Source organism: Heterodontus francisci, chromosome 6, assembly GCF_036365525.1.
Source record: "Heterodontus francisci isolate sHetFra1 chromosome 6, sHetFra1.hap1, whole genome shotgun sequence".
Lineage (NCBI taxonomy): Eukaryota > Metazoa > Chordata > Chondrichthyes > Heterodontiformes > Heterodontidae > Heterodontus > Heterodontus francisci.
This window is the reverse complement of record NC_090376.1, coordinates 80,002,455-80,026,098: the sequence shown is the minus strand read 5'-3', so window position 1 is coordinate 80,026,098 and position 23,644 is coordinate 80,002,455. Positions and strand designations below refer to the sequence as shown.

The following is a 23,644-nucleotide window of genomic DNA, read 5'->3' as shown; positions in this document are numbered from 1 at the left end:
AGGATGTTATGGGAAGCAAGGGATGAAATTGCAGAGCCGCTGGCAATGATCTTTTCATCTTCTCTGCTGACGGGGGTGGTACCAGGTGATTGGAGGGTGGCAAATGTTGTGCCCCTGTTCAAGAAAGGGAATAGGAACAACCCTGGGAATTACAGGCCAGTTAGTCTTACTTCGGTGGTAGGCAAGTTGATGGAAAAGGTGCTGAGGGATAGGATTTCTGAGCATCTGGAAAGACACTGCTTGATTCGGGACAGTCAGCACGGTTTTGTGAGGGGTAGGTCTTGCCTCACAAGCCTGATTGAATTCTTTGAGCAGGTGACCAAGCAAGTGGATGAGGGTAAACCAGTGGATGTGGTGTACATGGATTTTAGTAAGGCATTTGATAAGGTCCCCCATGGTAGACTTATGGAGAAAGTCAGGAGGCATGGGATAGTGGGGAATGTGGCCAGTTGGATTAAGAATTGGCTAACTGATAGAAGGCAGAGAGTGGTCTTAGATGGTAAATACTCAGCCTGGAGCCCAGTTACCAGTGGCGTGCCGCAGGGATCAGTTCTGGGTCCTCTCCTCTTTGTGATTTTTATTAACGACTTGGATGAGGACGTCGAAGGGTGGGTCAGTAAATTTGCAGATGATACAAAGGTTGGTGGAGTTGTGGATACCGAGGAGGGCTATTGTCGTCTGCAAAGGGACTTGGATAGGTTGCAGTGCTGGGCTGAAAAGTGGCAGATGGAGTTTAACCCTGAAAAGTGTGAGGTCGTCCATTTTGGAAGGACAAACATGAATGCAAAATACTGGGTTAACGGTAGGGTTCTTGGGCATGTGGAGGAGCAGAGAGACCTTGGGGTCTATGTGCATAGATCATTGAAAGTTGCAACTCAAGTGGATAGGGCTGTGAAGAAGGCATATGGGGTGTTAGCGTTCATTAGCAGAGGGATTGAATTTAAGAGCCGTGAGGTGATGATGCAGCTGTACAGGACCTTGGTAAGGCCTCATTTGGAGTACTGTGTGCAGTTCTGGTCGCCTCATTTTAGGAAGGATGTGGAAGCCTTGGAGAGGGTGCAGAGGAGATTTACCAGGATGTTGCCTGGAATGGAGAATAAGTCTTACGAGGAAAGGCTGAACATTCTAGGCCTCTTCTCATTAGAAAGGAGAAGGATGAGGGGTGACATGATAGAGGTTTATAAGATGATCAGGGGAATAGATAGGGTAGACAGTCAGAAACTTTTTCCCCGGGTGGAGCAAAGCGTTACAAGGGGTCATAAATTTAAGGTGAAGGGTGGGAGATATAAGGGGGATGTCAGGGGAAGGTTCTTTACCCAGAGAGTGGTCGAGGCATGGAATGCCTTGCCCGGGGAAGTTGTTGAGTCAGAAACTTTAGGGACTTTCAAAAGGCTTTTGGATAGGTATATGGATAAAGGAGAATGATGGGGTATAGATTAAATTGTCCTTGACAGAGGACAAAGGATCGGCACAACATTGTGGGCCGAAGGGCCTGTTCTGTGCTGTATGTTCTATGTTCTATGTATGAAGTGAAGTTGGAAGGGGGTAGAAACATCAGTGATGAGGGATACAAGGGAGTGAATGGAGATAGCCTTGTTTGTGATTGCAACCATGGGAGTAGCGAAGCTACAGGACCTGCAAAATCAATTGATGCCTGTGAATATGGGTATGAGAGATTCTAGGAAGGAAAAGGTCTAGGGAAGACAGGGAGCAATGAAATTAGAGAGAAGGCAAGGAGTATTAATGCAATGGAGATTAAAATCACTGAGGATGAGGAGTCGCTCAGTGCAGAATCCGAGGGAGGAAGGGAGGCAGGATTTTTTAGTGAAAAAATAAGGTTTGGTTTTGGAGAGGGCAGTCGATAATGATAATTTTAGTGTCGAAGCGAGAGAGATAGATCAAGAAGAAGTGCATGAAGAAAGGAGCAGGTGAAGGACAAGGCGTGATCTGTTGATCAGGGCCATTCCATAATTGTGACAGTTTGGATTGGACAAGTGGCGCAAAGCATAGCCAAATAGGAAGGATTTAGTAAGGGATGAGGTTCTGTACCAGGAGCAGGACCTTTTAAAAGGTCACAGAAACATAGGATAGGCCATTCAGCCCCTCAGGCCTGTTCCACCATTCAGTTCAGTCATGGCTGATCTGTATCTTAACGCCATCTAACTCCCTTGGTTCCATAACCCTATCAAAAATCTATCAATATCAATCTTGAAATTTCAATTGACCTAGCCTCAACAGCTTTTTGGGGGAGGTTTTGACTACCCTTTGCGTGAAGAAAAGGTTTCTGGCATCACCCCTGAATGGCTTGACTCTAATTTTAAGGGTATGCCCCTTTGTTCTGGACCCGCACACCAGAGAAAATAGTCTCTCTCTGTCTACACTATTAAATCCTTTAATCATATTAAACTATTTGCTATATTCAATGGATTACAAGATTAGTTTATGCTACCAGTCCTCATAATTTAACTAAAATAAAAACAAGAAATGCTGGAACCACTCAGCAGGTCTGGCAGCATCTGTGGAAAGAGAAGCAGAGTTAATGTTTCGGGTCAGTGACCCTTCTTCGGATTTAACTCCTTTTTAGCTCTGGTGTCATTCTGGTGAATCTGTACTGCATCCCCTCCAAAGCCAATATATCTTTCCTGAGGTGCAGTGCCCAGAACTGAATACAGTTCTCCAGATGAGGTCTAACCAGAGGACTGTACAGCTGTAACATAACTTCCACCCCATGGTATTCCAGTCCTCTTGAGTTAAGGCTTAACATTCTATAAGCTTTTTAAATTATTTTTTGTACTTATCCATTAGCTTTTAGTGATTTCGGTACTTGGACCCCTAAATCGCTTGCTTATCCATGCTTAGCCAGTTCCTAGCTTCTCACCATTTAGAAAATACTTCACACTTACCCCACATTGAACTCTGTCTGCCATAGTTTTGCCCACTGTCTTAATCTAGATGTTCCTTAGAAACTTTCTGTTCCCATCTAAGCTACTTATTTTGCTACCCAACTTTAATGTTGTCAGCAAACTTAGATATATGGCTCTCTATTGCTTCATCCAACTCATTCATAAATACAGTGAAAACTGTAACCCTGAGAAACCACAAGTACTCACATCCTGTCAAATTGCTTACATACCCATATGTCAGTTACGAGGTCATTCCTTTATCCAAGTAGCTACATTTTCTATTGTACTAACAAACAAACTAGTAAGCTGCTCTGTTACAACAACTAATTCCAAATTTTCAGACCAGTTTATTACAGATCATAATTTCAACGTTTAAAAAGAAATTTAAAATTCCTTCTATCTATGAAGATAAATTTCATGTCATGACGACCTCCTGGAGACCTAGCCGTGCCAAAGAGCACTAAAAAGACAGTGAGTCTGATAGAAGACAGTTGTACCCATTATTTTCAGTATCCTTCAAAGTCCTGGATATTGATCTCACTGCAATTGTAACATCTCCTCTGACCATGCCTACCAACAAGACAACCCAAATCTAAGAGGCCCCTTGCAGAGCTGGTACCAATTGTTGTCAGACAAGATAATTTTCTAATTCTTTGTGTAGTTCTGACCTGAAAAATATATCTGTTTGGCAAATATATGTTTATCTTTCTGTTCAGTAGTCTTACCTTGCCAGATTTTTAAAAATATGCCGTCTTCTTTTGCATCTGTTCTCAGCTCCTTCTTTATCCCTGACCCCAAAGCATTGTTTCAGCTTTTGTCAGTCCCTAACCAGTTGTCTTTAATTTACCTGCACTCTACTGCCATCCATGTGTGCCTCTCCCTTCCTGGCCATTCATTATCCTTTACCTCCCTCTTTCATTATTCCTCCTGGCCCCCCAAAAATCAATCCAGCTCTCCCTTGCCTCCCTCAGGATCTCCTCCCCCTCCTTTGACTTTCCAGCACCAGTTTGGCTCTGCAGAGGGATCATCAGATTTTCTCCCACCTCAAATCAGCTTTTGGAATGCTAATAAGGCCTGAACATGAAATTGGTTCAGGTCTCAGACTGGTTCCATCAGGCAGATGGCAGGTTCATTCTGTCTACCTCCTACTGCATGGATGCTGTTACATGAAAATGTACCTCATGGAATCCAATACCAGGGCAAGGGAATTTGAAACCACATCCTTGTTGGTTCTAAGGCCAGTGTGAAAAGCTGAATTTGTCTGTAACTTTCATACAGAATTATACCTAAAATCTACAGAAATCAGATTTTAATTTTGAAAATTGGGAGTTTTATTAATTTTTCACAAATAAAACCAAAAATCAGACACAGTAAAGTATTAAAAAACACATGAAAAATACTACATTGACAAATAATTATTTTTGCCACACTGAATATTACAATGATTATAACAAAGACATAAATAATGTAACATGTTTTTGCAGTGCTTTGTAGTTGAAGTAGTACAGTTCAGTATTGGGAAACTAAAATCAAAGTAGTATTTTTTTAGTGCAAAATCATAATACAATATACTGCTCTAGAAAACTCTTAGATTCTAATCTATATGATTTATGTTAATAAAACCTCCAGAACTTCTATTTTTATCTTACATTTTGCGATGCATTGCTTTCTGCCATTTTGATGGCTTCTTACTCAACACTTCATAGAAATAAAACAATCTATAAAGAGCATAATTCACGAAAATAATCTTTTCTACATGAACATAGGAAGGCCAGGAGAGGATTAGTATGCTGAAAGTATCTCTGGCTATGTGTCTTCAAGTGTTGGAATATAGAGAATCCTAAAGTACTGCTTTATTGGCCGGAATTTTTTGGCTCCCGGCATCAGAGCGGCCAAGTTACCCGAATCCGCTCTGCGCTGCCTGCCCACCGACATCACGCGCGGGGCTGCCACTTAGCAGTCCCTCGGCGTATTCTCCACCCGACAAGGTGAGCGCAGGCACGTCAATCAGTAGATTTTGGGGCTCGGCCAATGTAAGCCCTTTAAAAAGGCATATACCATTGTAATTGAGCAGCCGCACAGGGGAATACATCGGAGGAGGAGCTGTGACTGTAACTGCTGGACCTTCCGAGGTGACCAACTGACTGTAAAGTCAAGAAGTTAAGGAAGACTGACAGTGCCCGGGGCAGAAAAGGAGAAATGATTTGCATTCAGCAGAAGAAATCCAGATTGATGGAGGGGAGAAGGTTCACCACAGCCCCCAGATTCTCATACGAATCTCTGCAGGTCCTCCTCCAGTGGGTGGAGGCGAGGTATGATATTTTATTCAACGCTGATGGCCGAAGAAGGCCCACAGAAGTGACCAAGAGGGCCTGGCTGGAGGTCGCCGAGAAGGTCAGCAACTGCTGTGTGGTATGGAGGACATGGCTCCAGTGCCGCAAGCGGCTCAAAGACCTGCTTCGCTCTGCCCAGGTAAGGGGTACTCCTCATCAATCTTATTGTGAATGTGTCAGGGAAGGGTCAGTCTGTCCTAACGATGCAAGGTGGAAGCCAGCAATGAGCAGTGCTTGCCTGATGCATTGTATTGGGATGCACGATGGGCAGGGCTGGGATGCATTGTGATCCATATGTGTTAAAATTGGGCGGTAGCGGTGAAATGCAACAACAAACCCAATGGGTAAGGGTATGAGATACCAAATCATATGTTTAAACTAGGTGTGCTTGTTTAAATAGGAGAAGTGGGGTCACAGTGCCCGAGAGAGGTCCCGGACCGGTGGTGGCCATGGCAATCAGGCATACCTGACCAGTATGGAGGAGGATGCCTTGATGCTGGCAGGGGAGGACCCACTGTGGCAGATGGCGATATTGGCGGTGCTGGCCGTCAGAGTGAATGACCCATAATGTGGCGGGAGAGTCTAAGGGGGTTGGGGGGGCCGCGGGGTTGGGGGGCAGTTGAATTGGTGATTGTCCTACGCACTGAAGTGTGCTAATAAAAGTTGATTCAAATGTGTGCAAACTGCAGTAAGAGACATGTGCTTAAATCTGTGGTGCTGATCAAACTGATTTTCCCTGTAGGTCAAACACATCAGCAGCCAGGAGGGGTCTCGGGGGCTCAACAGTCCACCACTGAGGATGAGGAAATCGCCTCAGAGGGTGCACTATCACATCATCGCACCTCACCAAGCGCTAGCGCAGAGACTTCCAGCATGGTTGGGATTACTGTCTCTGTGGAAACGATGTCATTTATGGGTGTTCGCATAGCACAGTCGCTGGACCAGAGGCAGAACCAGCCAATGCCTCACACTCGGAGGAGTGTGGGAGACCAGGCCAGTGCAGAGCCGCAAGCCGATGATGCACCTCTAAGAACATCCATTCGGTGGGAGATGTTGCAGGTTCAACATGCGGGGCATGAACATCTGGCAGAGTTGCCAGAAATGCTGCGAGCCATAGCACATACCCTGGAAACTTACATCCAGGGCATGTCAGCTGCAAACTCTCAGGCATTTGTCCATCTGGCATCCTGCAATGACAGATTGACAGCTGCAGTGGAGGGGCCAGTCCTGGAAGCCATCTGTGATTTATTTTTATTTATTTTATTTAGAGATACAGCATTGAAACAGGCCCTTCGGCCCACCGAGTCTGTGCCAACCAACAACCACCCATTTATACTAACCCTACAGTAATCCCATATTCCCTACCACCTACCTACACTAGGGGCAATTTACAATGGCCAATTTTACCTATCACCTGCAAGTCTTTGGCGGTGGGAGGAAACCAGAGCACCCGGTGAAAACCCATGCAGTCACAGGGATGACTTGCAAACTCCGCACAGGCAGTACCCAGAATTGAACCCGGGTCCCTGGAGCTGTGAGGCTGTGGTGCTAACCACTGCGCCACTGTGCCGCCCCATCTCAGAGGGAGTGTAGCCTCCCTAGACCAGGCCATCAGAGCACAAACTCAGATGCGCATGCGGCAGGTCAAGGCTGCTCAGCCCTCTGAGGTCAGCTTTGATGACCAGTCAAGCCTCAGGAGGGCACAGGGGCAGCAGCCAATAGCACATGGGAGCTCCTCTCATGCAGCCCCTCTCTCCCTCCGCTAGTGACATGCCAACCGCATACTCCCAGGGTGTTAGAGGGTGCTCCTGATATTTCTCATGATCACCCTGATATGCCGCGGCCTGCATGGCGCGAGCAGGCAGAGGACATCCGCCAAAATCATCAAGAGCAGGGCAGCAGCCCAATCAGCCACCTGCCTCTGGTGAGTCTGGTAGCGAGGGATCGTCCACCTGCAAGAGCACACACGGCGGCTCATTTACTTGGCTGGGGCAGACCATACCCCACCGATGACATGGAGGGGACGGGCAATCCGTCCCCGGCAATGGCGTCCGGCGCCACCATGCAGGCCCCAGCACCATTTCAAGCCCTTCCACTTCATTTAAATTTTTAAAGTTATAGGGAGTATAAATTAAAAGTGAAAAATGTAATTAAAGTTTCCAGACCTTCTCCCCCCGCCCATTACTAAACAAATTATTACTTGCCCTCTCCTCCCCAAAAAACTTATCTTGCAATCCTGACACCCCCCCCTCCACCCCATAGTTTATAAACTTTGAACTTTACCCCTTCCCACGACCCCCTGGATCAATCAAAAAGGTTTGACGCCGCTTCCCTCCCCGCCCTGAAAACTTACCTCCTCCCCCCTCCCCACTTGTGTCCTGCCATACTTCACTAGTCAGGTATCGGACGGCACACGAGTTCCGGCCACCGACCATAATATGGGAGCATCATTATAATATTTAAATTCCAACCCTTCGCAGGGCCACCACGAGGCCTCACTGCCACCGGTAATATGGGGCAGGTCTCTCCTGGAGGCATTTTCCAGGCTCTGCTGCCACGAACCCTGATACCGGGGGGCTGGTAAATTTCAGCCCATTGACTGTGACATCTCTGGTGAGCTGCTGAACAGGACATGCAATTTTATTGAAGGATACAAAATGGCAAATTACGGAAGTGGTTTGTATACTCTTCTATTATTATCCTGGCCCAAGAAAAATCAATTCTGACTCTCCCTTGCCTTCCCTCGGGATCTCTCCTCCACCCCCCCAACCTTTGACTTTCCAGCACAGTGTGGCTCCGCTGAAACCGCCAGATTTTACATCTTATCCAATCAGCTTCTGGAATGCTAATAAAGCTTGACCATGAAATTAGTTCAGGCCTCATCTTCATCTTCTCTGGCAGATGTCATCAAAAAATGATGTCCTGGAGAACATTTAAATCCCTATCTACAACAACAACAACAACTTGCATTTCTACAGCATCTTTAATGTAGTAAAACATCCCAAAGGCACTTCACAGGAGCGTTACCAAACAAAATTTTACACCAAGCCATCAAGACAAAGAGAGCAAAGGCCTGAAGGAAAACAGTTTCAGGGGCCTACAGTTAAAAGCAGCATCAGTGAGACAGCGGGAGACTGAGACAATGAGAGCCTGAGAGCAAACACTGCCAGAGACCCACAGGTAAAAGCAGTGACTGGGAGTCAATGGGACACAAAGCAAGCAAGAGCCTGAGGGAAAACAGAGCCACAGACTGACAGTTAAAAGTGACAGCAGGGGGTCAGTGGGAGGCAGAGAGAGCAATCCTGAGGGATAACAATGCTGGAGACCCACAATTAAAAGCAGCGGCAGGGAGTCAGTGGGATTTAGAGCGATCACGTTCAAAAAACAAGAAAAAATATCAAAGTGTAACAGGAAAGCAGTTAAGTGATTGGTTGATGACGACTTCTCTTTTTCTTTCTCTAAACTACGGCATTTGTTTAAATTCCACAATTCCCTGTCCAATAAACACATGATGAAATTCTATCATAACTTTGAAGATGATGAAAATATCTATATCTCGAGCACGTCAGGCACAGTCATTAGAGCAGATATTGAAAGCAAGGAAAAGTAAAACAGTAAGAGGATTAATAAAAGTATTAGCACAGAGCAGGTCAAGAGGCATTAATTAAAATTAATAGTTTAAACAAGGTACTAACTAGATTCTAAAAGAAGGAATAGAGTTTTTTTAGACCATGGATGGGCAGCTGAAACCTGTTGTTTGCAATTCCAAGATCATGTGGGAACTTCAGGACAAGTCATCTGTCTTGGGGACCACATGTGTACGAAACGTCTCCAACTGCTTGAGCTCAAGCTCAGGATTTCAGATCTTGAGGGACAGCAGGAGTCCCCACGGAACATCGGGGAGGATGAGAGCTGCCTGGATCCTACGTTCCCGGAGGTGGTCACCCAGAAGCAGAGAAAGTTCAGGATAGTAAATGGGTGGCCATCTGGAAGAGTTGTAAGAGGCAGGAAGTGCAGGAGTCTTCAGGGTGTGTGCCACTCTCAAACTGGTACTCAGTATTGGAGACTGCTGGGAGTGACAACACGTTGAAGGAGTGCAGTCCAGACCATGGCATCAATGGGCAAGGGACTGAACAGGGGGAAGCAGCAAAGAGTAAAAATGCAATTGTTATAGGGAATTCCATAGTTAGGGGGACAGACAGGCACTTCTATAACTGCCATCGTGAGTCCGACATGGTGTGTTGCCTCCCTGATGTCAGAGTAAAGAACATCACAGAGAGGGTGCAGAATATTCTGCAGGGGGAAGGGAGTGAGCCAGAAGTTGAGGTACACTTCTTGTCCCTCCAATCAGTATAATCCAAAGATGAAGATGTCCTATTTTCTGACTTGTGCCAGTGTTAAATTCAACAGCCCTGCATCCCAATTGCAATTGCTTATAACTGTATGTTTTCAGAGGGATTTTCGAGGTTATAGTCGGAAAAAAAAGGATAGCTCCTTTCCCAGCTGCCCTGGCCTCCCATAGCTGGCTTCTATCCCGGCAGGGTAGCTTTTTCCTTGATTACCTTGGCCACTATGTAAAAATATAACCCATTAACAGGCTAACAAAAACAAATGTTGTGTAAATGCTGTTTAACTTTGCACATAAAAAGCTGCAGATCTATAGCATCTATAAAGCACACAGCTTTGTTTAGCCACTTTTGTGTATGTCATCCATAGTGCTTCTACAGTTCACCTGTATTTCTTTCATTTTCTTAACCTTTTATTAAGTTATATATTTCAGCTGATCCACATGAATGTTTGGGGTGCAAGTACAGCAAAAAAGGCTCAAATGGAAGTTAGTTATAGAATGCCAAGTGCTGGTTATATTTTTAGTGTACAGGAATTAGGTATGGAATGAATGCACCCACCCATTTACTGACTGAGCCAAACCAGTCCAAGGTTTCTGCCCAAAGTCCTAGTTGGATCTCAGCCATCTTTGTGTCCAAGTAAAACCGCTACCTTTGGAGAATATATTATTTCGAGATAGAGATTGGATTTGTCAGAATGAGCATGAAGATTAATTTGAATGCTAATTCGCCAAAATAGCCTCTGATCAGATTTCAGTGGCAACTCTAAGTCTTTTCAGCAAAGTCTGGATGCTTCCAGAAGGCTGAAGCTGCCCTATAAAAAGTTGAAGGAATCCAAATCCTTACTTCACTCCTGAATATCCTAAAGCAAAATCTTTTTAGGTCTGGCTTGCCTCAGTGTGCTTAAGGGTACAAATGATTGCAGAATTGCCTGTGTTGCAATATGGATTTATTCTAAAATGGTGAAAAAACTACTTGATGAGACGAAAAGTGATTAACAGTGCAACATATACTCCCTTGCAAACAGTAATTCCACTGCAATCTAAGGGAAATGTGCTGAACCAGTTTACATTATTAGTTCAATTGCTGAGAAATGTGGGAATTTGCATGATTTTGATGAGATTGATTGTCCATTATTATTAGAAGTAGGTTAATTCATTAATATGTTCCAGTTGTAAAGAATGAATTGTTCCAAACATTTGGCTCCCCACAGTATGATAAACGGCGTTTACACTGAAAGCAACGGCGGTATTTATTACATTGATCAAGTAGAAAAAGTCCTCCAGCCCTGTAAAGTAAATTAAAAATAGTTAGTATTGGCTTTGGCTTAATAAACAATTACTAGGTTCCTAAAATACCTCGTCAACCATCCCTCTCTAACTGAACCACTTTTTCTAATGAAAGATCACAGACTTGAAACATCGGCCTGAATTTTCCGCCGTCCCAGCGGGTCGGATGGTGGCATGGGGGCAGCGTAAAATTGATTGGGAGGCTCCAAGAGGCCTTCCCACCTGGCTGCCGCCTCCGGCCAACTTTACAGTGGTCGGGCAGGGGGCAGAAAATGACCCGCCCGCCCGAGACCAATCAAGGCCCTTAAGTGGCCACTTAACGGCCCCAAACTGTAGTGGTAAAGTTGGGAATGGCATTAAACAGGAAATTAGAGATGCGTGCGATAAAGGAACATCTGTAATTATGGGTGAATTTAATCTGCATATAGGTTGGGCAAATCAAATTCAAAGTGATTATCGACAAAGCAGCCGGCAGCTGACGTCATCAGACTGTGCCAACCTGCGCACATGCGCAGATTGGCTCCTACTCTCTGCGCATGCGCTGCGTTCCGCATTGCCAGGACTGGTTGGCACATGCGCAGATTACACCATCGAGTAACGCGTGCAGAAAGCCGGGGTGGGCAAAGTGGGGAGAGAGCCGGGGATGGGGAAAGTGGGGAGAGAGCCGGGGATGGGGGAAGCGGGGAGAGCATGGCCGAAGACCATGGCGGTGGCGGCGGGTGCACTCTCCTCCTCCACCACCCGCCCCGGGCCCGCCTGCTCACTCTCACTCCCCCGGCCTGCCCGCTCAATCTCAGATCTCACCGCCCTGGCCAGCCCGTTCGCTCTCTCCCCACCGGCCCACCCGCTCGCTCCCCCCCCCCGGCCCGCCCACCCGCTCGTTCCCTTCCGGCCGGCTGGCCCGCTGCCCACCCTCTGCTTGCCCACCCGCTCGCTCCCGTCACCACCCCCAGGCCCGTCCGCTCGCTCGCTCACTCGCTCTCTTCCTCCTGCCATTGTGTGCTGCCAAGTGTTTAGGTTGCCTTTGTGTGATTATATGAGCAGCGCCATTTTTAGTCCTGGCAGCTGCCTGACGTCACAGACTTTGACGTTTCAGTGGCACAGGCTGCATTTGCGTATGTGTCACTGCAGCGCTACCTAGTGGTAGCATTGTCAGCAAACGCAGCCAATCAAATTAGTCACAATACCATAGAGGAGGAATTCTTGGTGTGTATACGGGATGGTTTTCTGGACCAATACGTTGAGGAACCAACTAGAGAACAGGCCATATTAGACTAGGTATTGTGGAATGAGAGAGGAATGATTGACAATCTAGTTGTGCGAGACCCCTTGGGGATGAGCAACCATAATATGATAGAATTCTTCATCAAGATGGAGAGTGACGTAGTTGATTCTGAGACTACGGTCCTGAATCTTAGTAAAGGAAACTACGAAGGTATGAGGCACAAGTTGGCTATGATGGATTGGGAAATATTACTTAAAGGGATGACAATGGAAAGGCAATGGCAAACATTCAAAGAGCGCCTGGATGTTTATTCCTGTCTGGCGCAAAAGTAAAACAAGAAAGGTAGCCAAACCATGGTTTACAAGGGAAATTAGAGATAGCATTAGATCCAAGGAACAGGCATATAAATTCACCAGAAAAAACAACAGACCTGAGGATTGGGAGCAGTTTAGAATTCAGCAAAGGAGGACCAAGGGATTGATGAAGAAGGGGAAAATAGAGTACGAGAGCAAGCTTGCGGGGAACATAAAAACTGACTGTAAAAGTTTCTATAGGTATGTGAAGAGAAAAAGATTAGTGAAGGCAAATGTAGGTCCCTTACAGTCAGAAACAAGGGAATTTATTATGGGGAACAAAGAAATGGCTGACCAACTGAATGCATAGTTTGGTTCTGTCTTCACAAAGGAGGACACAAATATCATACTCGAAATGTTGGGGAACACAGGGCTTAGTGAGGGAGAGGAACTGAAGGAAATCAGTATGAGTAGAGAAATGGTGTTGGAGAAATTGATGGGATTGAAGGCTGATAAATCCCCAGGGCCTGATGGTCTGTGTCCCCAGAGTACTTAAGGAAGTGGCCCTAGAAATAGTGGATGCATTGGTGGTCATCTTCCAAGATTCTACAGACTCTGGAACAGTTCCAACAGATTGGAGGGTAGCTAATGTAACCCTACTATTTAAAAAGGGAGATAGAGAGAAAGCAGGGAATTATAGACCAGTCAGCCTGATGTCAGTAGTGGGGAAAATTCTAGAGTCCATTATCAAAGATTTTATAGCAGAACACTTGGAGAACAATGGTAGAATCAGACAGACTCAGCATGGATTTATAAAAGGGAAATCATGCTTGACAAATCTACTAGAATTCTTCGAGGATGTAACTAATAGAGTTGATGATGGGGGATTCAGTGGATGTGGTTTATTTGGACTTTCAGAAGGCTTTCGACAAAGTCCCACATAAGAGATTAGCATGTAAAATTAAAGCGCATGGGATTTGGGGTAGGGTGTTGTGATGGATAGAAAATTGGTTTGCGGACAGGAAACAAAGGGTAGGGATAAATAGGTCTTTTTCCGAATGGCAGGCAGTGACTAGTGGGGTACCGCAGGGATCAGTGCTAGGACTGCAGCTATTCACGATATATATTATATATTAATGATTTAGATGAGGGAACTAAATGTAATATCTCCAAATTTGCAGATGACACAAAACTGGATGGGAGGGTGAGTTGTGAGGGGGATGCAGAGAGGCTTCAGGGTGATTTGGACTAGTTGAATGAGTGGGCTAATGCATGGCAGATGCAGTATAATATAGATAAATATGAGGTTATCCACTTTGGTAGCAAAAACAGGAAGGCAGATTATTATCTGAATGGCTATAAACTGAGAGAGGGGAATATGCATTGAAGCCTGGGTGTTCTCGTACACCAGTCGCTGAAGGTAAGCATGCAGGTCCAACAGACAGTCAAAAAGGCAAATGGTATGTTGGCCTTCATAGCAAGAGGATTTGAGTACAGGAGCAGGAATGTCTTGCTGCAATTATACAGGGCCTTGGTGAGGCCACATATGGAATACGGTGTGCAGTTTTGGTCTCCTTATCTGAGGAAGGATGTTCTTGCTGTAGAGGGAGTGCAGCGAAGGTTTACCAGACTGATTCCTGGGATGGCCGATTGATTTATGAGGAGAGATTGAGTCGGTTAGGATTATATTCGCTGGAGTTCAGAAGAATGAGGGGGGGAATCTCATAGAAACCTATAAAATTCTAACAGGACTTGACAGGGTAGATGCAGGAAGGATGTTCCCAATGGTGGGGGAGTCCAGAACCAGGGGTCATAGTCTAAGGATACAGGGTAAACCATTCAGGACTGAGATGAGGAGAAATTTCTTCACCCAAAGAGTGGTGAACCTGTGGAATTCGCTACCACAGAAAGCAGTTGAGGCCAAAACATTGTATGTTTTCAAGAAGGAGTTAGATATAGCTCTTGGGTTTAAAGGGATCAAAGGGTGTGGGGCGAAAGTGCGGACAGATTACTGAGCTGGATGAGCAGGCTCGAAGGGCTGAAAGGCCTACTCCTAAACCTATTTTCTATGTTTCTATGACCCTTACCCACCTCCATGGGTATTTTACCCATGGCAAGCGGGCGTGCTGGGGATGTGAAAGGCTCCCCAGTGATTGCTTTCACTTTTTAAAAATCCCATTTTAAATTTTTACTCAATTTTGTCCTAATTTTAGCAAACCGTTGATATATCAAGAAGTGGACAACTAATTTTTAATCTATCTAAATTGACTACTAGACAAATACATATTTAAAGTAGAAATTTAAGGGAAGATTTTGAGGCCTCAAATTCAGGTGATACAGGATAGCAGCTTCCCAAAAATGGGGGGAATAACTTATTGCACTGTTCCCTATCTTTCCCAAGGCCTGCCTCTGGGCCATCTCACAGCCCATCACAGTAGACCCTTTTAACGTGCAAACTGAGGTCCTATGACATGCACAGGGCTCTGACTGCAATTTTATGACAGTACAAAAACAGAGCATGGCCAGCTCACAAAACACTGCTCATTGGGATGGGGTTCGTTTGGGGGTTTGGGGGGGGTGGGGCGGTGGTGGTCAGGGAGTCTATCCTGTACAATTATCTGGAACATGCTGGGAGCATCACTTGTAGGATAACTGTGCAGCAATGTTCCAGCTAGAGCCGATCCTCTTGGTGCACTACAGTTGATCCAAGTGGGCCAGTAAAGAATATTTTCAGAAATTGGAAAGATATTTTTGAACCTTAGTAGAAATATTTTCAGTTTCTACTAATTTCTTATTCCTCACTTGCACATTCAGATAAGCTTTTGTTATGAAAACCCTACATGTCAAATGGGAAATATTAATTTCATCAATTGGAACTTTGCCTGAGACTTTTACTGGAAATTGTTACAAATACCTTTTTTTAAAAGAACAGCTAGCAGCCACAATGGCCAAAAACCTTTGCATTTGAAACACCAAAGGATTAGACTGGATACAAACTTGATTGACTCAGCCCAGCCAGAACAATGGGTGCTCTCTGATTAAATTACCTGAGATAGCCTTGCCAATGTGATCGTCAAAAGCCATTGACACGCCATTGACTTTGAAGGAGCCAGCTCCCCACCAAGTATGTCTGGGCAGCCTGAGGGGAGAGCCTTGAATTTCAGTGAAAATTCCAGAAGATTCTCATTAAAACACAAAGAGCTGGTCATATCATGTGACTGCTTATGCAACTCTGGGAGCTTGTGAGTGGTGACTCACAAGGCAGACTATAACTGGAAGTGAGCAAGGGAACGGTTCTCTCTCCTTCTCCCTCTCTCCAGTGGAGATCCAGAGAAGCCTCAAGCGGCAGCTGGTAAAGCCAAGTCTACAGGCTCCTACAACCAACAACTAGGATACAAGCAAGTCTGAAACCATGCACATGGCCCAGCGAGAACTTCAGGACTATAATTTCAACTAAAGACTTTGAGACTACTAAACTGTATTTCAATTCCGTTTATTACAAACTCTACTCTAACCTCCCAACAAGGTTTTTCCCTCTGTAATCTATTTATGTATGTGTGGCTCTTGTGTGAATGTGGGCATGGATGTGTAGCGTATTTTAGTAATTTTAACTGGTTTAGAGTGATAAGGATAATAAACTTACATCTTTCTTGTTTAAATTCAAGAAAACCTGTCTGATTGGTTCATTTGCAATTATATTAGAGGAACAGGAGCAAGCGCTCACTGAGGTGGTAAGTTCAATCATTGTGTTGAAAAAAGGATAAACTCTGTTGCAGTCAAACCAGAGAAGGGAGCCTAAGACCCCTTCCTCACCTTGTCATAACACTTTATTAACCATTGATGTAGCAGACTGGCAACTGATTCATCATCATAAATTCCAAGTTGAATCAGGACTGCTATTAATGTACTTGTCAGAATTTCTGTATCTCATCATACCTTCCCTTAATGTTTACAAGCCTTTTGTTTGATTAGCAGACAGAAGTGCCATACCTCCTCATAGTATTCAGTAAGTCCAATTTGACAGGTATTTAAACCAGTTGCTCCAATCACCTTCCCTCTGGAGCCTGTGGGGAGTATAGTGCTTATACTCATCAGGCTTTTAAATTCTGCCTCTTCCTTTCTCCTCACCCCACCAACATATTGGTGGTCCTCTATGAACATGTTTATATAGATACCGATAACTCTCTCATATGTGCATCTCTCCACACTCTCTCCGATTCTAACTTTTCCCCTTTTTCCTCTCATTCCTGTTTTTTTCTTTCTCTCACTTTTGCTATTCTCTTCAATTGTGGTTTTTTACTAACTTATCTGTCGGTCTCTTCCTTTGTGTCCCTACTAGATTTTAGCTCAATTTTATACAATCACTAAGGACAATGCTGACAGTGCTAGTCCTAGTGATTAGGTGAACTTTATTCTTATTGTTATAATGGTCCAGATCTTGCTGCAAAAATAATAGTGAAGCTATCAGCGCTAACCATTATTAAACTGCAAATTGGACAGTAACTTCCAACGACCACACATATGCAGTTAATTGCGGAAATCAGGAAGTTGTTGTTCCAGTTATCATGCTCTTCCAGATGCTTCACTATACTGGTATCTCTCTGAAAGACTCAGCATTGAAATACATAGAATGGGGTGAACTTGCTGTACTTGCATGACAGAAACTCACTAAACTCACCAGAAAAAATTAGGGCTTGTCATTGCAGTATAAGTACATTTTTAATGGCGTGGTTAGTCATAATTATTGCCAAACAACCTCTTTGGCACTGAAAATTAACTTTTACAAGTGAGGAGTCTCATTCCTTCAGAGCATAATTGTTTTATTGTTGTTGGAGATTTAAAAACAAAGAAAAATTATTTCTGTCTCTTTTATCTCTTACTCTTAATCCCATCTTTCTTTCCCTCTCTTTATTTCACTTTCTGTACATGATTTGGCATTGAATTAAATATTCCAAGTTGCACTTCGCAGTTCAAATGCTGTGCCTCATTTGTAATTCTTCAGTTTGGTTGGTTAAGGAGATATACAGTTGCTTGCCCTTTTCACACAGGTTCCAGATCCCCTTTAGAGGGCACTATGCTGAAATGGTTTTCTAATCACAACAACAACGACTTGTATTTATAGAGTGCCTTCAACATAACAAAATGTCCCAAAGTGCTTCACAGGAGCGTTATATAGCAAAATCTGACACCGAGCCATATAAGGCTATATTAGGGAAGATGGCCAAAAGCTTGGTCAAAGAGGTTGGTTTTAAGGAGCATCTTAAAGGAGGAAAGAGAGGTAGAGAGGTTTAGGGAGGAAATCGTAAAGCTCAGGGCTGAGGCAGCTGAAATCACTCTGGCAGAGTTATGTGGCTGAAGGAGATTACAGAGATAGGAAGGGGTGAGGCAGTGGAGGGAGTTGGAAACAAGAATGAGAATTTGAAAATCAAGGCATTGCTTAACTGGGAGCTAATATAGGTCAGTGACCATGGGGCAGCGCGGTGAGGTGGGGGGAATAGGTCAACAGAACCTCGTGTGAATAGGGCCATGGGCAGCAAAGTTTTGGATGACCTCAAGTTTATGGAGGGTAGAATGTGGAAGGCCAACCATGAATGTATTGGAATATACAATTCTGGAGGTAACAAAGGCATTGCTCAGGGTTTCAACAGATGAACTGAAGTGGGGGCACTGGCAGGTGATGTTATGGAGTTGGAAATAGGTGGTCTTTGTGATGGTATGGGTATATGCTCAGAAGCTCTTCTTGGGGTCAGATATGACACCATGGTTGCGAACAGTCTGGTTCAGCCTCAGGGAAAGCGATGGAGTCGGTAGCTAGGGAATGGAATAGCCGATGACAATAGCTTTGGTCTTTCCAATATTTAATTGGAGGAAGTTTCTGCTCATCCCATGCTGGATGTCAGACAAGTAGTCTGATAATTTAGCGACAGTGGAGGAGTCAAGAGAAGTGGTGGTGAGGTAGAACTTGCTGTCATCAGTGTACATGGGAAAACTGACGCGATGTTTTCAGATGATGTGACTGAGGGGCAGCAGCTGGGTGAGAAATAGGAGGGGGCCAAGGACAGATCCTTGGGGGATGCCAAACTAATGGTGTGGGACAGGGAAGAGAAATCATTGCAGGTGATACTTTGGTTACAATTATTTAGATAAGAATGGAACTAGGAGAGTGTAGTCCCACCCAGCTGGATAACAGTAGGTTCCAGCAGCAAATTCCAGTGCAATACATCATGGAAAGTCTGTAGGCCAGTGCAGGTAATGGATGGCATCTTTTGTTCGCTGCTGACCACAAAATTTGAGGTATTACTTCCACAATTATGGGATCTGGGACCAATAAAACAATAAACACAAAAATCTTTGACTAGTCACTCAAGTGGCCAAAGTAGTGGGGTCTCAATGGACATTGTGGGGCTGAGACCCCAAGCATTATTGCTAGGATGGGCTCACCAGGTATCTGCACCACCAACCCTGCCAGTGTGCATGTTGTCAGAGGAGGGGTCCTGATCTAATTATGACTCTCAAGTACCTGCATTATTAGGAACGCATTTCGGGTGTCTGTCAGATGGGATGTCTGCATGCTTTGGAGGGGGCGCTCTCCTCAGAAAATCCCAAAATGTGGACCATCAGCTTCCTTTGTAAGGGAGTCAAGAAAATTCAGCAGCACAAACGTTTTTGGCGGGGAGGGGGTTCCAAGCTACATCCCAGGTTATGAGCTGATACGCCTCTTTTCACTGGATGCATCAGCCATTGCAGAGAAGAGGAAACTCCTAGCCACACCCTCACAAACAAGACCCTGCAAAAACTGGCAAAGATGACCAGGCCCTTCTACAGCTCTCCTGTCAGACTTACGTGAAAGTGCACTGGAATAACAACAGATTTTTGATCCCTGTATATATCATGCCTTTTTACTGGCATTTACAGCTTAAATTAATAGAGAATTATCTTTTCTTGGTGTCAAGATAATGATATTTCAATGACTAATCTAAGCTACATGCAAATACTTGAATTCGAATGTGCAGAACAGATCTGATATTTTAAGAAAAATGTGAAAGCTGTACGACTCACAAGCATTGCTCATACAACTGAATTGCATTGTCTTTCATAAATATAAGAACTTCTAAAAATGCTGGCATATTCTCTTTACTCTTTGAATGCACAGGTCTTGGTAAAAGCTTTAAGCACCTCTTTGAATGGAACACCACCATATTGATTCTATAGGCAGTGGCATTACCAACAATGGGCACAGATCAGGTTGCTTTAAAATATTATCTGTTAGCTGTAACAGTTTCATCATCTTACTTTGAGTATTGTTTCTCTTCATAATCTTTCAGTCGCTTCATAGTCACATTGTCGTCCCATGCTTCCTCTAAAGCTTTACGCATTCGCTGTAAATTTTCATAGCGGTTTTTATATTCATTTATCAAACTGTGGAAAGTATTTAAATTCCATTAGTAACATAGCTGCAGATAAATGCCTAACCTCCTGTATAGATTTCATATTTACCAAATTTTCAGTCTAGTGATGTTCGTTGACGCTTAAATATGTTTCCTACAACAGTGATTACACTTCAAAGGTACTGCATTGGTTGTAATGCGCTTTGGAATGCCCTGAGGTCATGAGAGGCATAAATGCAAGTCTTACTTTCTTTTCTGTCTTATGTTCAGATGTACAAGACATTTATACTTAAGCTAGATTCATGAATCTTGCTGGTACATCCAAGGTGAATATATAGAATTATATTCTTGGCAGTTTTCAAATTGATAGTCTGTTGTATTGCCTCTCACAGAACTTGTCAGAGCTCTGTACATTTTCCCCACTATATTTAAAGCCTCGTTCTCTAGCTGTCACTCAACTACAAATATTTTAACAATTTTACTTGCTGGCAATCCGAGTAATCAACAAATGGTGTTATTATCTAAAATTAAATATTTGACAAAAAATCTCATAAAAACTACACTGGAATCATTAATCCTACAATTAGCTGTCGATACCACTCTCATCTCTGATTCAAGCTTAAGAATAAAATCTTGTGCTGAAGGAGTGCTGCATTGTTAGCAGCACCAGCCTTCAGAGGAGACATTAAACCACATCCACTCCTGCCTGTTTCGCTGTTTCAAATGGACTGTTAAAAACTCAGGTCTGTCATGGATGACTGATGTCAGTCACACCGGAAATAGTCTGAGCATCTTACTTTTGAGGGAGTTAACTCCCATATGCTATATCTACTTGTGCTATAGGATAACCCAGAGAGGCAACAATAGCATTCCTCTGTGAGCTGGATTGGGCATTCATATCTTTTGCACAAATGCTTCTTTAACCTGTCTGAAAGCGGGCTGTGTAATATAGTGGGATGAGGTTGGATAGGAATTATTAAAACTGCTTTATTTTACATCAGGTAAACATACAAAACAATAGTTTTATTCAGATTCTTTTACTTGAACCAGTACAATGTGCGCTCACATAAAAGTAATAATGAGTATTATATGCTATCATATCAGTCCATCAGCTTACTTGATGTAAAATAACTTTCCAACTCCTGCATGCCATCCCTCTTGTAGACTTTTTCTGCCTGACTGCCTCTCATTTTTCTGTTTCAAACAAACGCTGACTGCTTGAGGGTAATTTAAACTTTGGGCGATAGTGTAAACCTTGCAACATCAGCACAACCATCCATTAAACAACTCTCTCGATTTTCATTTCCATTTATGTCAAATGAGCCTAAAGGAATTTTGACCCCTTTGTCTCCCTTCCTTTCTTTTAGATGCTGCGGGACTTGAGTATCTCGTACAAGTAGCTAGTGTTCATCTGTAAACCTCGGCAGTAACAATTTTCTGAGCTTATTATTAAAGTGTATGTAACTGAGTTTCATCCTACCCTTGCAGTTATTAGTTGAGACACTGGCAGGTGACCTCATTGACATTTCCTCGCCCGAATCTGTTCACTATGAAGCCAGTTGTACTGTTCACATTGACACCTCACCCTAGATTGGATTTCTGCTATATTTAACTCCAGAAACAAAAGATTTATATTAAGATTTAACTCACCCCTGTTGGTCTCTCTGATTTTATATTGGTTAAGCACACTGACATATCTTTTTACACCTATTAATATGCAATTCCTCAGTTAAATATTGCATAAAAATAATCCAAGGTGAAGTATCAATGTGAATAGTACAACTGGCTTCACTGTAATGGCTATGGGGGGGTGGGGGAAAGGGGTGAACTCTGCGTTATGCTGTATTGTTTACTGGGCTGGCAGCCTTTTAAAAATGGCACCAGCACCTGCTCCTTCAACAGGTGATGCTGTGAACAGCCACCATATTCCAACTACAAAATCCAGTCCAATGTTTCTGTTAAGATGCTTACCTCATAGCTATTACTCGACAATAAAAGTACCCAGGCATATCTCTAATGAGCTCTGTGTCAGTCAGTACTCATCCAAGATAATAAACAGGACATTATTATATGAAGGAGAGAAGAGGATTGAATTCCTCCACCTCCCCAAATAACAAGGACATATGTCTTCAGTCAGTCAATCTGCACAGAAAAACACTGCAGCAATAGATGGGGAAAATATTCAAACCTGTTTATCCACACTCCCAGCTTATGGATGATTTTTGAATCCAGTGGCTCATTTGATAAAGTAAAAATGCAAACCCACTGGCCAGAAGAAGAGTTAAATTCAGTAGTCCTGACTTGATTAATTTGCCAGTGTTCATGCAGAAGTAAACATATATGTTCATCTTTAAAGACAAGTCAAACAGCAGAAGCCCAGAACTGGAAAGTAAATCTCAACTTACCCATTCTTGTTTCGTTCTAGCATATCTGACTCAGTTTTCTGTTCATACAGTTGATTCAGAATGGCATTCCTCTTACGATCTGCTGCAGCCTGAACCTGATCTTTGTAAAGGTTATGAGCAGCTTGCTTTTGTTCTTCTGTCTTTCCAAATGATTCAGTGATACCAAAGATTGGTTCAAAGGAATCAGGTACAAATGCAGGTAATTGACGTGGTTTCTCTTTTCTCTAGATGTAGAAGGGCTAATGATTACATATGTGAACAATTGTCTTTTGTCATACCAATATATTAACTGCAGCCAAATACCCTGTGATCAGCAAGTTAGCAGGTTTTAGGTCAAAGTAATTAATAATAAACACAGCGGGCAGAATTTTAACTGCCAAGGGAAGGGGTGGGTTCAGGTGCAGGCGAGGAGTTAAATGGCTGAAAACTGCAGGCGAGGGGTTAAATGGCCAAAAAGTGCTGGCGAGTCAGAAACCTGACATGATCCCACTCATTTCCAGGTTTGGAAGGGAGTGGGACCCCCCTCCCCCCTCCCCCCCATGGAGCTGTTGGGTCAGTCATTAAATATGCAAACAAGAAATTATTTGTGGCTTTAACTTAGGACTCTGCTTTAACAGCCATCATTTGGGTTTCCCAAGCTGTGTGGAACTCACCAGGGTCAACAAGGTGAGAGCATAACAAGGAGTCATTGATTAATGAAACAGACAGGCTTGAAAGCCTTTAAACAGTGACTCACCACCACTTTCTCAAGGGCAATTAGGGATGGGCAATAAATGCTGTCCTAGCCAGCGATGCCCACATCCCAAGAATGAATAAAAAAAACCATAGCTGCTGGCCTGCCTATGTCAAAGGTTAGTGCTCACGGGACTTGTTCTGACAGTTTGATTTCACTGCTTCCCAAATTATTTCCGACATTTTGGAAGTCATTTCACCTACTTTAGACTTTACTCACCTTGATCTGAACTTCCCAGCTGTCAGCCTTCGCTGCAGCAGGGGAGCAACTTATGCAGCTATAGCATGGAACAGGAGGAGCAGCCATACCAACAGCAACAACCCCAGCTGCACCGGGAGCAGTAACAACACTAGCTGCCTTCTCCACAGCCATGTGCTGCTCCACAGGACAGAAGGGATCGGCAGAGAGCTCCAGCTCAAATATGAGATAATATGCCCCCAACACAGGGTATACAGGTGGAAGATCAGCTTCCTCAACATGACACAGCAACAGTGCCTCAGGAGGCGCAGGTTTTCAAGGCAGGTCATTGCTGATATCTGCAGCTTCCTGGAACAAGACCTCCTTCCAAGAGGGCCAGATGCACACGCATTGCCAGTGGCTATCAAGGTCACCACAGCCCTGAATATCTTCACCTCTGGCTCCTTACAGGGATCTGCTGGTGACATCTGCAAAATTTCAGAATCAGTTGCCCAGAAACATATCCCCCAGGTTACTGATGCCATGTTTGCT

General features: G+C 43.9%; 1 protein-coding gene across 3 annotated transcripts in view; it reads right to left on the bottom strand.

Annotated features, from left to right (window-relative positions):
• Positions 1-7,617: 7,617 nt before the first annotated feature.
• LOC137371406 (coiled-coil domain-containing protein 81-like) overlaps positions 7,618-23,644 on the bottom strand; it is a 125,571-nt gene continuing 109,544 nt past the window's right edge. For all 3 annotated transcript variants that reach the window (XM_068033965.1, XM_068033966.1, XM_068033967.1), the window contains 3 exons: positions 22,183-22,406; positions 19,683-19,808; positions 7,618-10,870 (listed from right to left, as the gene is read on the bottom strand). In XM_068033965.1, the coding sequence (XP_067890066.1) occupies positions 10,741-10,870; positions 19,683-19,808; positions 22,183-22,406 (480 nt within the window). In that variant the 3' untranslated portion in view covers positions 7,618-10,740. The remainder of the gene's footprint in view (positions 10,871-19,682; positions 19,809-22,182; positions 22,407-23,644) is intronic.